This window comes from Microcaecilia unicolor, chromosome 1 (genome assembly GCF_901765095.1).
Source record: "Microcaecilia unicolor chromosome 1, aMicUni1.1, whole genome shotgun sequence".
NCBI classification, from domain to species: Eukaryota; Metazoa; Chordata; class Amphibia; order Gymnophiona; family Siphonopidae; genus Microcaecilia; species Microcaecilia unicolor.
The window spans coordinates 720099294-720114385 of record NC_044031.1 but is presented as its reverse complement, the minus strand read 5'-3'; the positions used below and the strand labels follow the sequence as shown (position 1 = coordinate 720114385).

General features: G+C 43.3%; 1 protein-coding gene across 2 annotated transcripts in view; it reads right to left on the bottom strand.

The window, feature by feature from the left end:
• The window catches only part of GALK2 (galactokinase 2), a 209304-nt gene that overhangs the window by 69547 nt on the left and 124665 nt on the right, over window positions 1-15092 (bottom strand). For both annotated transcript variants that reach the window (XM_030189569.1, XM_030189568.1), the window contains exons 6-7: window positions 7621-7719; window positions 1123-1275 (exon numbers count right to left, since the gene is read on the bottom strand). In XM_030189569.1, coding sequence (XP_030045429.1) covers window positions 1123-1275; window positions 7621-7719 — 252 coding nt within the window. The remainder of the gene's footprint in view (window positions 1-1122; window positions 1276-7620; window positions 7720-15092) is intronic.

The window sequence follows — 15092 nt, the reverse complement described above, 5'->3', positions numbered from 1 at the left end:
TCCTCCTTCGTGGCAGGAAAGAGCCCCCTCTTTCCTGGCCGGAGCGCTGCCCTGCATGCATCCCTTCCTGTTCGTGATCTTGGCGCCGACTCAAAATGGCCGCCGAGAGTTGAAGTGACCTCGCGAGACTTCAACTGTTGGCGGCCATTTTGAATCGGCGCCGAGATCACAAACAGGAAGGATGCATGCAGGGCAGCGCTCTGGGCAGGAAAGAGGGGGCTGTTTCCTGCCCCGAAGAGGTCACTAGACCACCAGGGCAGTAGTAAGGTAAGGGGAGGAGGGGAAAATGTGACAGGGGGTGAAGCGAGGGCATGAAAGGGGGCGGAGCAGGGTGTGAAAGGGGGCGGGGCATGTGTCCTCCTTTTGGAGGGACAAAATATGGTAACCCTATGCACGCATGCACTCTCACTCTTCAGATACATGCACGCATGCACCCTCACTTTTCATACACACACACACTCTTCTAGTGCTGTGCTGCCGTTTATATGTTCATTCAGTCAGTGCCTCCTCCCTCAACCAGCTCAGCTCATTGTCATGTAAAGGTTTTGCATTTGTGGATAGCTCTTTTCCTCAGTTTGCAGCAGATCCCTCACACTTTCTGTCATTCCTCTTACATTCTCAGCATCCCACCCCCAAGCACACTCACTGCTTAAGGTGGCTCTCTCCAAGCCAGTACAGAGTTCATTGTCCTCCACAGCACATGCAGGTCAGGCCCTCCTTCCTGTATCTTTAACAGCCTTCTCACTTGCTAGGTCCTACCACAGTCTCTGCACTAGAAGTGGGGGGGGGGGGGGGGGGGGGGAGGGGAGGCTTGGAAAGCTATGGAGGAAATATCCAAACACTTTTGCCAACCTTCTGCCTCCAAGACAGATAATTACAAATCTGTAGAATCCTGAAAAAAATCCATTCAGTTGGAAATCCTAGCCTCCTGAATCCTAAGCATATTTGACAGCATATTTAAATCAACCCTCTAAACTTATGGGATCTAGGCAGGTACCTAATTTGCCTAAGCAATCCAGTCCTGATCAACATAAGGCATGAGCTAAAATTCTACATTTTGAAATTTAATCTAGGCATATTTACTCCAATTATATTTTCCTTTTAATCTGATGCAAACCATACCTTTGCAGCCAGACGACATTCCATCACTCTGATATTAAAATGAGAAGTTGCTGCTTTATTCATTTCAACACAACTGTTAGCAATCACAAAGACCGTTCCAGCTGGAAGCTTCACATCAGTTGCTCGCAGAGGACTGAACTCTATTAATTTGGCCTGTTAAAAGCAATTTGAACCATCTGTTTTAATTTATTGTCACCTGCAAATGAGTCTAGTTCCAAAAATAAAACACACCTTGCCCAATGTGACACAGCTCTCAAGAGTATGGAGAGTGGTGGAATGGAGTGGAAAGAGGGATTAAGATGTGTCAGATTCACTCACCTTACCTGAAAATCAATAGGTCATATTTTTGAGGAAGTTTTGCTAGATTTCTGGATATTTTAAATTGTTTTGGTGGCTTTTCTAAAGGCAGTGTATCAAAAACAAATAAAGAAACATATAGATAGAGAAATAATGAGCAATAAAAAAAAAAGTTGTAGATGATTTGGAGAAGAGGCAGCTGAGGGAAGATATAATAGAGTTCTATGGAATAATGAATGGAACAGGTAAATGGGAATTGATTGTTTACTCTTTCAGAAAATACAAAGACTAGGAGATGCGCCATGAGGTTATAAAGCAGTATACTTAAAATAAATCAGATAATATATTTTTTCACTCAATGCATAGCTGGGTTCCAGAATTAATTAATTAATTAATGTATGTATGTACGTATGCATTCATTAATTTAATACATTTAAGCCCGCCCATCCAGCCATCTCAGCGGGATACAAAAATAATAACAGACTTAACAAAACAAATATCCACAATACCCATCTAATACAGCATCTAAGCCCTCTCTCACCTCAAGCAAAAGCCTTGCAAAACAAGGTTTTCAATTGCTTCTTAAACAGAGCTAAGGAAGACATTTGACACATTACAGGAGGAAGGGCATTCCACAAGCAAGGGCCAACAACAAAAGAAGCACAAGCCCAAACTTCCTTCAGGCAAACTTGGTGGAAGGAAGGAAAATCCAACAACCCCTGATCCTGAGACCTCAAAGCCCTCTGAGGACAATATGCCTGCAAGCATTGCACCAAGGCCACAGAGCATCATCATCAAGCAACCTAAACACCAATACAGCACACAACGGGCAACCGGTGCAATTGTACCAACTGAGGGGTTATATGCACCTCCCTACCAACACCGGTAAGCACAGAGTTCTGTGCCACCTGCAAGGCCCACAATATTGAACGTGGAAGACCGCACAAAAGGGCATTGCAGTAATCAAAACGGGGCAGCACATAACTCTGTGGCACGGTGCAAAAATTCTTCACAGAAAGAAATTTCTGAAGCCTTGATACCAATTGCAATTTAAAAAAAAACCAGCCCTCACCATCGCGGCAACCTGCTGCTTAACAGACAACGTGGAATCTAAAATAACTCCTAAACTACGAATCAAAGTCAATACAGGAATAAAAAGAGAATCCAACTGAAAACCAGAAAAAACGGACACTGCTCACCGGACTGAGCAAGCCATAAGACCTGAGACTTAGCTACATTTAAAGCCAATCCATTCTTACCCATCCAATCCTGTGTCCCCAGAAATAAGTCTGCATCAACTCAACACCATCCTCAACCACAAGGGGTACAGCAAAATAAAACTGCAAATCATCCGAAAAAATACGATAGCTGACACCCATATCGGCCAAGCATAAACATAAATTTGTTGCCAGAGGATGTGGAAAGAGCAGTTATTAAGGTAGACTGTGGGGGTAAATAGCATGGATTGTTGCTACTTTTTGGGATCCTGCCAGCTACTTGTAACCTGGATTGGCCACTGCCAAAAACAGGATATTGGGATTGATGGACATTTGGTTTAACCCAGTATGGCAATTTTTATGTTCTTATGCTTTTTATGGAACTCAGTAAATGTACAACTGGGTTTTGAAGGGCTCGGCTCCCTTCACCAGGTCAGTGCAAAGTGCAAAACCATGAAGAAGGGTGTTCCACGGAAACACTAGTCACAAATGTACCGAGTCCAATTAAAAGGCATCATCTACAACATTTTTGTTGACCCTTCTTTCTGCATATCGAAGTGGATTAACATGAGAACCTGTTCCGTTTAATCCCCATAAATGTAGAATAGACGTCAATTTTCTAGACAGAGGGACTTCTCAAACTAAAGCTAAGGAGTTCCACTAAAGTGTGGCAAAGTTTGTATTTCCTGGGTGATAAGTGCAAGTTGGGGGTGTTCCAAGCAATATTCTCATACATTTATCACCCAGAAAACATTGTAAGGGGGAAATTCAATAAAGTGCCTCAAAATTTAATGCTGGGCATTACGTGTGAATTCTATAATGGCATTTGAACACCCAGATTCTACTATAGAACACCAGCATAAATTTGCATTTACATTCCAGCACTTAGGCATGTCCACTTACACCATATCTATCGCAGGCATAAATGCGCACACCTAACTGCGTGTAAATGACGCTGTTCTATAACAGTGAGATTTACACACCCAGTTCGTCATCAGCATCACAGAATCAAATCCCTTTATTCACTTATACTACTTCCATATCTCTATATTGACTGTCTTTTAACTTATCTTCATTCATTCAAGACAAATATAAACTGTTACTCATCTGAGGATGCAACTTTACTGCAAGGTCGGGGACTGACTATCCGACACGACTCCTGTTTCGCACACAGCTGTTTCAATGATGTCCCCTAACATAGATAGAAACACTGACTGCCAGTAAAGTTGCATCCTCAGATGAGTAAGTTTTATATTTTTCTTGAATGAATGAATGAATGAATGAATGAATGAAGCTGTTAAAAGACAGCCAATATACAGGGTTCGATTCTGTAATGTCGATGACAAGGTGGGTGGGTAAATCTCACTGTTAATGAAGGGTTTGGTCAGTGAGTGACACCACTGAGGTACACAGGTAAAACTTTGAGTCAAGTGGGAATTTGATTATGTTGGCTACGTATGCTTGTTAACCTAGACTATAATATTTTGCCATTATTAGATGACTATTCTATAACATGTATGTCATTGTAGGAGATGCCCGTGTCCCACCCATGTTAGCACCCCCCCCTTGCATTTGTGCATTAGGTAAGTTCTGCAGTAACGTCCCTTTTACTAAACCACATTACGCATTACTGCGTGTTTAATGTGGGGAAAGAGGTTTACCGCAAAATACAATAATTTCTGCACTAATCACACGTTATTTTTTTATGATTTTTTTTGAGAGGAGGCATATCATGGGTGGGGGATGGGTGTGGAAGCATTTTCCAGCTAGCATGTTCACATTAGCAAGCACTAACTGGACAGAGTAGGTTTAACGCAGGAGCACTTAGTGATTCCTATAGGAGGCAGTAAGCGCTCTTGAATAAATTTTTTGCAAGTCCACGTGCTCATGGAAAAATTTGCATGGGACCTGCAAAAAAGAAAATCCATAATATACTGGCGCATTAAATATAAGCTTAGCATATGGGAAAGCCCTGCATTAAAACACGCTAAGCCCATAATTTAGTGCATTTTAACCGCCCAGTAGCATCTATCCCATTAGTAGTCAAACTAATGGAAGGTCTGGTGACCAAACAATTCAATGACTATATAAACAAATTCACTATACTACATGAGTCACAATCAGGATTTCGACCCCTACACAGTACCGAAACAGTACTACTTACTCTCCTAACCAAATTCAAGCAGGAAATAGCAATAGGCAAGAGCATTCTTCTCCTCCAATGACATGTCAAGTGCGTTCGACATGGTTAACCATAACATACTGCTAAGACTTCTAGAATGCTTCGTAATCAGTGGCAGCACTCTCAATTGGATCAAGGGCTTTCTAACCACAAGAACATATCAAGTAAAATCAAAATCAAACATATCATCATCGTGGAAACCAGATTGCGGAGTACCGCAAGGATCATCACCATCATCGATCCTTTTCAACCTCATGATGACACCACTAGCCAAGACCTTATCCACCCAAGGCCGTAACCCATTTATCTGCGCTGATGACGTTACATTATATATCCCCTACAAACACAATTTGGCAGAAATCACCAACGAAATCAAGCTCAGCTTAAACATCATGAACTCATGGGCTAATGCATTCCAACTAAAACTCAATACAGAAAAAACACACTGTCTCATCATCTCATCCCAATACAATACATACAAACCCACAAACATTAACACCCCAGGATACACCCTCCCTATCTCATACAGCCTGAAAATTCTTGGAGTAACAATCGACCGTCACCTCTCACTAGAGACCCAAGCGAAATCCACCACAAAGAAAATGTTTTTCTCAATGTGGAAACTCAAACGCGTGAAACCATTCTTCCCGAGGGAAATATTTCGTAACCTGATACAATCAATGGTACTAAGCCACGCAGACTACTGTAATGGAATCTATGTGGGATGCAAAGATCAAATCATAAAAAAACTTCAGACCACCCAAAACACAGCAGCCAGGCTTATATTTGGAAAAACACGTTTTGACAGCGCTAAACCACTCCAAGAAAAACTGCATTGGCTACCAATCAAAGAACATATCACTTTCAAAATCTGAATGACTGTTCATAAAATTATTTATGGCGAGGCACCTGGATACATGACAGACCTTATTGACCTGCCAACCAGAAACACCACAAAATCTGCACGATCATACTTAAACCTCCACTACCCAAGCAACAAAGGACTGAAATATAAATCCACCTATGCATCCAGCTTTTCCTACTTAAGTGCACAACTAAGGAACGCACTGCCAAAAATAGTAAAAACTATGCCAGACCACCTTAATTTCCAGAAAGCACTAAAAACAGACCTATTCAAAAGAGCATACCCCACCGACCCAACATAAAAATACATGGACACCTGCGACACAATGCAACTAAAGAACGTAAAGGACATTACCTGACTCTTCCTCCCCCCCCCCTCACTCTCTATGTTCCCCCCAATTGTACCTACCATACATGTACCTTATCTACCACAATATCACCTTGTATTCATTCATACCATGTATTTGTTCAGACCGGAATCGGCTAACGCCGTTAACGGTAATATGTAAGCCACATTGAGCCTGCAAAAAAGTGGGAAAATGGGGATACAAATGCAACAAATAAATAAATATAATGTCTGTGTGGCCAGTCTACTAAGGATGCTAGCTCCACCTACATCCCAATGGCTTGATTTTGTGAGTTTTTCATTTGGACGTTTTTATTTTTGAAAATGGCCCAAAAAGATAGACACAACACTGTCTAGCAAGTAGCCATTTTTGAAAAAAAAAAAAACGATAAATGTTTTTCAGGTTCTAAAATGGCTATGTTCATAACTGGATTTAGGTCTTAGACATCATATCGAAAATGCTTCTCAAATTCTCTCTTGGACTAACCAGCATTTGAAGCAGTCGTTAAACAGACAGAGTAGCTCAAAACTCCCTGACAAATAAACATGCAAACACAAGCAGGGCAACTGAGGCTGGGGCAAATTTAGGCATTCTACAGTGAGCTCCTGAAGACGGAGACTGAAAGGTCCCAAATTAAAGATGAGGTAAGGGAATGACTGAGAGGGGACACTTAGAGAAGGGTGGATAGAGCAAAAAATGGAAAACCTTTGGGATTGAGTGTAGGAGGGTGAGAGAATGTACTGGGGAAGGGACACTTAGGGAAGGGTGGATAAAACAAAACAGGTGCGTATACGCTAACCAGAGCTTTCCCATGCTTATAGGCGTATTTTACAAATCATGTGCGTACATGACAACCAGAGCTTTACAAAACACACTAACCTTGCCCCCACCTCTGTATGCTTCCATTCACGTTTACATGCATATATATATACTCCAGCCAGTTTTATAACTCCCTCCTTCTCTGCATAAAACATTGTGGAGTAGAGGAGTGGCCTAGTGGTTAGGGTGGTGGACTTTGGTCCTGGGGAACTGAGGAACTGAGTTCGATTCCCACTTCAGGCACAGGCAGCTCCTTGTGACTCTAGGCAAGTCACTTAACCCTCCATTGCCCCATGTAAGCCGCATTGAGCCTGCCATGAGTGGGAAAGCGCGGGGTACAAATGTAACAAAACAAAAACAAAACAAAAATTGTTTTAAGTGCAGAAATGGTTTATCAAATTATCCCATTAAAGCATAAATACAAAGAGGGTAGGTGAGGAGAGTTCGGGCATTTACACTCCACTTTCTTTCCATATATTTTAAGCATATCCCCAGGGCATAGTCCCAAACAAATAATACAAATAATAAGCATTTCCAGAAAGATGAGACCTTTCAAAATTGGATATACAAAATGTTTTGCACGCAAAACATGCTAAGTATCTTTGCAAAGGAATGAATCAATGCACAATTCAGAGAACGGATCTTTTGCAGAAACAACAGGAGAATGAAATAGAACGGAAATCTGGATGTAATATATAACATATAGAAAAGATAATATACCGTATCAGAAGTGTTTTTCTTTTAGATTTTAAGCAAAGACAAAGATACTTACAGTTCCTTCTTCTGCTAGAAACGATATGGACTGGTCCATGCCGCCTCCTTCAGTGCCAATGAAGCGCTCGCTCTTAGCGCAGAGTTCTGCAAGTTCCACCTGAGAATACAGTTAAGTTAAAATAGTTGCAATGAGATACCAGGACGGGTTTGGTGGATAAAGGCAGCATGCCTCCAATGCACTGCTCTCTCTTACAACTCATACCATCAAATTAAGGGTTGGAGTTACTAACAGGTGCCACCCGATAATATTTTCTAGTATGTGTTAACATGATTATTTACCACAGCTCCTGTTTAATGCCATGGGACCTACTCTACTAATAATGCCTTATTGGCGTTAGTATTTGCCAGTAAATCTAGCCCTACGTCTCAGCTCACTTTTTTTTTGTTACATTTGTACCCCGCGCTTTCCCACTCATGGCAGGCTCAATGCGGCTTACATGGGGCAATGGAGGGTTAAGTGACTTGCCCAGAGTCACAAGGAGCTGCCTGTGCCTGAAGTGGGAATCGAACTCAGTTCCTCCACCACCCTAACCACTAGGCCACTCCTCCACTGTTGCTACTATTGGAGATTCTACATGGAATGTTGCTATTCCACTAGCAACATTCCATGTAGAAGTCGGCCCTTGCAGATCACCGATGTGGCCGCGCAGGCTTCTGCTTCTGTGAGTCTGACGTCCTGCACGTACGTGCAGGACGTCAGACTCACAGAAACAGAAGCCTGCGCAGCCTTCTACATGGAATGTTGCTAGTGGAATAGCAACATTCCATGTAGAATCTCCAATAGTAGCAACATTCCATGTAGAATCTCCAATAGTATCTATTTTATTTTTGTTACATTTGTACCCTGCGCTTTCCCACTCATGGCAGGCTCAATGCGGCTTACATGGGGCAATGGAGGGTTAAGTGACTTGCCCAGAGTCACAAGGAGCTGCCTGTGCCTGAAGTGGGAATCAAACTCAGTTCCTCAGTTCCCCGGGACCAAAGTCCACCGCCCTAACCACTAGGCCACTCCTCCACTCCACTTGTACTAGTAAACTGACTTCTGCATTAACTTTGTACTTTACAACAGGACGGATGCACGAACCAGATCTGGTTCATTTCCCCCCCCCCCCCCATTTGTTCTGATGAAAAGTGCTCACTGCAGTCGGTGTATACAGAATTCATGACCCTGCTCTAACTGAAGAGCAGATGGCTTCTAGGCATTTGATCTAAGACCTCCACCCATGATCTGCCTCCCAATAAGTTGCCAGCCATAAATCTTATGGGTAATAAGGAGCTACAATTAATCACCAAGACTACGTCTGACATTTGGAAAACTATTTAATTAGCTTCATAATTCAAGAAGGCCTGAAATAAACACAGGGAATTTCCGATTAGGAAGAGAGGAGAAATGCAAAGATCGGCCGTGGTATATTGCCCTTCAGCAACAAGGATAAAAGATACTATGCTAAATATCAACAGCTACATAAACACCGCTGTAAGCCTAACTCAAGGCTATGTTTGTCATACACATAGGGAGGTGTTTATGCAGCAGTTTTTATGTATCTTTTCAGCACTGTCTTGTCCTTTGATACTGTGTGTAAGCACTTATTTTGTCTCTATATTGTTCTGCTAGGCTATCAGGCAACGTTCCCTCTAAGCCAGGCTTGTCCAACACATACGGCCTTTGGGCCAGAACCTGGCCACCAAGTGCTTTTTTTCTGGCTCTTAGAAGCTTAGCAGTTCTTGTGGTGCTTACAGTGGGATTCTGCTTCCCCACCGCAACTTGGATCTCTATAAGCACGAGTCATGCAGTGCTGGAAGTTAGGGTTGGTCTTGTGGTTTCAGTTCTTCTAAGACTTGAAACCGTGAGATCAACCCACTGTACGGCTAAAGCTTGCAGTCAGCCAAGTTGTGGTGGGGGTGCAGGAATCAGTGGCGTACCAAGGGGGGGGCGATGGGGGAGGTCCGCCCTGAGTGCACACCGCTGGGGGGGGGGGTGCCGTGGCGCGCGCCTGTCAGCTGACTTCGCTGACTTCGCTAACTTCGCTGCAGCTCACACTGCCCCGGAACAGGTTACTTCCTGTTCCGGCCGGGGCAGAGGGAGCTGCAGCGAAGTGAGCGAAGTCAGCAAACTCAGCTGACAGGCGCGCGCGCCGCGGCACCCCCCCCCCCAGCAGCGTGCACCCGGGGGGGTCATTTTGCAGGGGGGGGGCGCGCTGCACCCGGGGGGAGGCACATCGGTGATCCACCCTGGGTGTCATGCCGGCTAGGATCGCCACTGGCAGGAATCCCACTGTTTCTTCTGCAGCTGAAACCAGATGAGGGAAAAGAAACTGGGTGAAGGATGGGGAGGTTACATGCATAGCCGCCAAAAGGGGGGGGCAGGGGGGACAAAATTCCCTGGGCCCGGGCCTCCAAGGGGGACCCGGCACCACAGTCCCACCCACCCTCCGTCGTTGACCGTCTGCCCCCTGCATTGAAACCGCAGTCTCACCTCCGTAAAAGCAGCGCTGCAGGCAGCAGAACGCCTCCCTTCAGCCCTCCTTCCCTCCCTGTGTCCCGCCCTTGTCTGACGTAACTTCCGCGAGGACGGGACACAAGGAGGGAAGGAGGGCCGAAGGGAGGCGTTCTGCTGCCTGCAGCGCTGCTTTTACGGAGGTGAGACTGCGATTTCAATGCAGGGGGGCCCGGCCCGGTGGTGGACGGAGGGGGGAGGGGCGGCGGCAGCGACCTCGGGGGGTGGAGGGGGGAGCAGTGGCTGTGGCGATCTCGGGGGGGGAGCGATGGCGACCTCGGGGGGGGTGGAGGGGGGAGCAGCGGTGACCTCGGGGGGCCGGGCGGTGAGGGACAGAAACCAGGCTTGGAAACTAAGCAGAGATCTCCCACGTGGTGACCAATGGGCAACCAGTCTTGCAGTATTTTCTGCTTCATTTGGCAATTCTTTGTAAGTAAATTTTCTTCATATCCAACGGAATGAATCAGGTATAACCACATAGCTGGGAAGAAAACTTGCAAATGGCCATGTATTGCTAATTTGTATAGCTATATGAGTACTAACTAAAACAAAAATGGCTTTCCGAATGCTTGATATCACATCACAGTATTGCACTGCCACTGATAGGCATTGCTTGTGCAACCAGGTGATGAAGTGTATTGCAATTTTGTGTATACATTGAGGTGAAAATCCACAAACCTTCTACATAGACTTTTAGGGTCTCTTTTTCAAACCCACGCTAGCGATTCCCATGTGGCAAATGAGATGACGCCCATAGGAACTGAATGGGCTTCCTCTCATTTACCTCACAGGAATCGCTATCGCGGCTTTGTAAACCAGGCCCTTAGTTTGATAGTTCTATCATTAAAATCAGGGAAGGCAAATGTTTGCCACTGCAGTATTGTTTCCACAAAAAAAAGTTTACTTATCAAAATAGAATTCTGCTAATCTTTACACTTATTTTTGTGAAGGAAGTAACAGTGGTGCAGCACAGTGACTTAGCAAGGAACTTCACTGGCTTCCGATCAGGTACCGCATACAGTTCAAGCTTCTCCTACTAACCTACAAATGCACTCAATCTGCAGCCCCTCATACCTCTCTACCCTCATCTCCCCTTACGCCCCTACCCGAAACCTCCGCTCACAGGACAAATCCCTCCTTTCAGTACCCTTCTCCACCACCGCCAACTCCAGGCTCCGCCCTTTCTGCCTCGCCTCACCCTATGCTTGGAATAAACTCTCTGAGCCCGTACGCCAAGCCCCCTCCCTACCCATCTTCAAATCCTTGCTCAAAGCCCACCTCTTCAATGTCGCTTTCGGCACCTAACCATTATACCTCTATTCAGGAAATCTAGACTGCCCCAATCTTGATTGACTGCACTTTTTTGTCCTTTAGATTGTAAGCTCCTTTGAGCAGGGACTGTCCTTCTTTGTTAGATTGTACAGCGCTGCGCAACCCTGGTAGCGCTTTAGAAATGTTAAATAGTAGTAGTAGTAGTAACTTTCAAGTGTCTGGGTCCAACCTTAAATACACTGAAGTTTAGTGTGGCTGGGACTGCCACAGAGGGGATCCTGCTATATGAAGATCATGGAGACAGTGAAAAGCCGAGAACCACAGGCAAAACATCTGCCAGCCAGGTGGCGGGAGGGAAGAGAAGGGGAACATCTGGCTAAGGGTTAGTGAGGAAGGATCACCATGCAATGTAGCTCACAGAGGATTCTGCCTCAGAAAAGGCATTAATAAACACAGGGGCGGTGCTTGGACAGCCAGCGCCTTGGCTCAAACTGGACATGTGAATGCAAAGAGATTATAAATGAAGGAAATTGACTAATGCAGGGTGATATTAGTACAGCTTTGTTTACTCTGCCCTGCAAATAAAGAGGAAAGCCCCAGATGCTGACCTCTACACATGCTTCCACAGGCACTTTAGTAATCTGGGCAATCATTCTCTTTGTCATCTCAAAATAACAGCTTCTACCGTAGTCTCTCCAAACGTTAACTGTTTTGTATTTTATTACCAAAAAGGAATTTTGTTTGGCATCTAAATCCTTCAAGACAATAGACATGATAAAAGAAGTGACTTTGATCCTTGCAAAAACACTGGGTACCTGAGACTACCCCTACCCCCCCTACATACACATATTACCATCACCACCATTAACACTTCATCCCCTTTCACCCCATCCCCTCTGGGTCACCCCAGAACCACTCTTCTTACCAACAGAGAAAAAGACCCCATTGACAGCATCATTTGCATACGAATGACAGGCTTCCAGATTTCACATCCTAAATCATTTGGAAGCATGTGAATTGTGTGCAGATAGATTCTAGTGATGCTTTCACGGAGGTCTTTTTCTCTGCTGGTAAGGGTGGCTCTGGTTTATATTTAAATATTTAAGAATTTAGCAATTATATTGATTGTTCAACTTTAATTCAATAGACATGCTTTTTGGTATTTGCTGGAAGGTTGTTCACCTCTCGTATCTTTATGGTTTCCATATTGATGTATGCAAATTCCCAGCAGACAATAAGTCTACAGCTTTAAGGCCTTCCAAGAACCCCAGAGGAGATCTAGTTTCAGGCCTGTAAGATGGGAACAGAAGAGGCCTCTTTGCTACCAAGCTACATGCACGTTTATAATTCCAACTCATACTTGCAGGGCTAGAGGCTAAGGAGAAAAGAGAAATGCGACAACGCCTACTGTAGAGGATCTGAATTCAGGGCAAGAGCAAGGACTTGAAAAACGTTTTTGTGGATTTACTTCACACCTTTTTCAGTAGTAGCTTAAGGTGAATTACATTCAGGTAGTGCAGGAATTTTTCTCTTCCCAGAGGGTTTACAATCTAAATTGTACCTGGCACTATTCTGTTGGAGTTGGTTCTTTTCCTGAAAGTTACAATCACACAACTACTTTTGAGCTGTATGTGACCTCCTATCCTTGCCAGGAATGAATGCAATGCTATTAACTCCACTTAAAGGGCATAAGCCTAGCTTTGGCTTATGTTAGACCAGAAAAGGAACCTGTGTTGCATTAGCTGTGATGCATATCCTTGTTAACTACTGCTTTTGCTGTAGCCTTTTTCTGAGAATTGTATTCTCCTTGCAATATGTCAGAGCTTTTGTACTTCGAAAGGAGAGTGGTCAGAAAGATGCAGTCAGTAAACAGTTAATTCAGTACACAAATCTGTGATAAAAATAATGAACCGTGTGTCAAGTGTTCCATCAGATTTGTATTGAATCTCCTTCTATTTTCTGTTGCTGTTTCCTCTAGGGTCACTGTAAAGCTGTAAGCTCAGAGTCTATGATAAACTACTGGAGAATTCAGCTGTTGAACTATGGTGTCTTCATTGCTGTCTAATACTGATTATTTGGGGGATCTAAGGAACGGTGGCGTTTTAAGTGTGTGCTAAAAATAGGTGCAGGCTAAACGCTAGAGATGCCAATGTATTCCTACGGGCATCTTTAGCATTTAGCGCGTGCCTATTTTTAGCGTGTGGTAGAAACGGCAACACGCCTTAGTAAAAGACCCACTTTGTTTGACTAGAAGACTATCACAGATTATCATATTGTAACTTTTGTTACACCAGGTTAATACAATTAAATTGAATAAAACATAATTTCAACAATTTTTAAAGTGATGGTGAGGAATAGCTGTTGATATAGTGAAAGAGACTGCATGATACCAAAATCTCCAACAGGGTAGAAACATTGGAAGGAGTTGATAACATGGAGGAGAGATCTTGTGATGATTAAGGAATAGCCTAGTGTGTGGCGTAAAATAATTCAACGTCACACAAGTAGACTGCAAAAACCCAAAGGAGTGGTATCTTATGTAGGGTAAAATTCTTCTGTATATCACAGAACAGCAGGATCTAGAGGTGAACATATCTCATGAGCTTAAGGTAACCAGCAGATATATAAGGTGAAAGCAAAAGCCAGAATAATGTGTGGTTGAATAGAGAGTGAAATGGCCCGCAGGAAAAAGGAGGAGACAGTGTCTCCGTATAACTCTCTAGTGAGACTTCATTTGCTGTAAGTATAACTGTGGAGAATGCACCTTTCAAAAGACATAAATCAGATGGAGGCATTCCAGAGAGGGATTACTAAAATGGTCAATGGTATTCATTACAAAGTATATATATTTATTTATTTTGACATTTATATCCCTCTTTTCCCAAGCAATATTTAGGTTCAATGTGGCTTACAGATACAAATATTTACATACTGTATAGCACAGTTGACTGCAAAAGTCAAAACAGAAAAATGGGAATTGTTTCATAATGTTACAGAATGGTTAAATTTCTGTTTAGTGTTAAGAAAGATATACAGAAATATTCAAAGACCATACAAGATTGAATTACAATTCATCTTTGTTCTAAAAGAAAAGATTTGTTAAAAAGAAAGGATTTTAGTGATTTCCAGACGCTTGTATAATCTCGGATACCTTTGATGTTCTTTGGTAATGAATTCCTCCGCTTAGTACATTGAAATGAAAAATCAACTAAAACAGCTGATTTGTATATAATTTTCTTACATTTGGGGTAGTGAAGAAGTAGGAAGTCCCTGGATCCTTGGATGGAATTATGAGCAGGAAGTTCAGTCAAGGGAAGCATGCAATCCAGTGTCAATCCATAAATGATTTGGAAGGCAAATACATATAATTTATAAGCTACCCTAGCTTTAATCGGAAGCCAGTGTAATAAAAGAAGCAAAAGAGAGGCTTTGTTAAATCGTGAAACATTAATACAAGTCTTTTTGAGCAGTTTATAATTTCCTCACTATTTTGTCTTTGCAGCCAGCATTGATGTGCTAAAGTTAGAGAACAAGCAGAAGAAAAAAGAACTGCAGTGAACCGATGATCCGACAAAGTGTGATAGATACTTTGTGATGTAATTGAAATGGTTACTTATGGGCTCATTTTCGAAAGAGAAGGACATCCACCTTTCGACATAAATCGGAAGATGGACGTCCAAATCGGTATAATCGAAAGACGA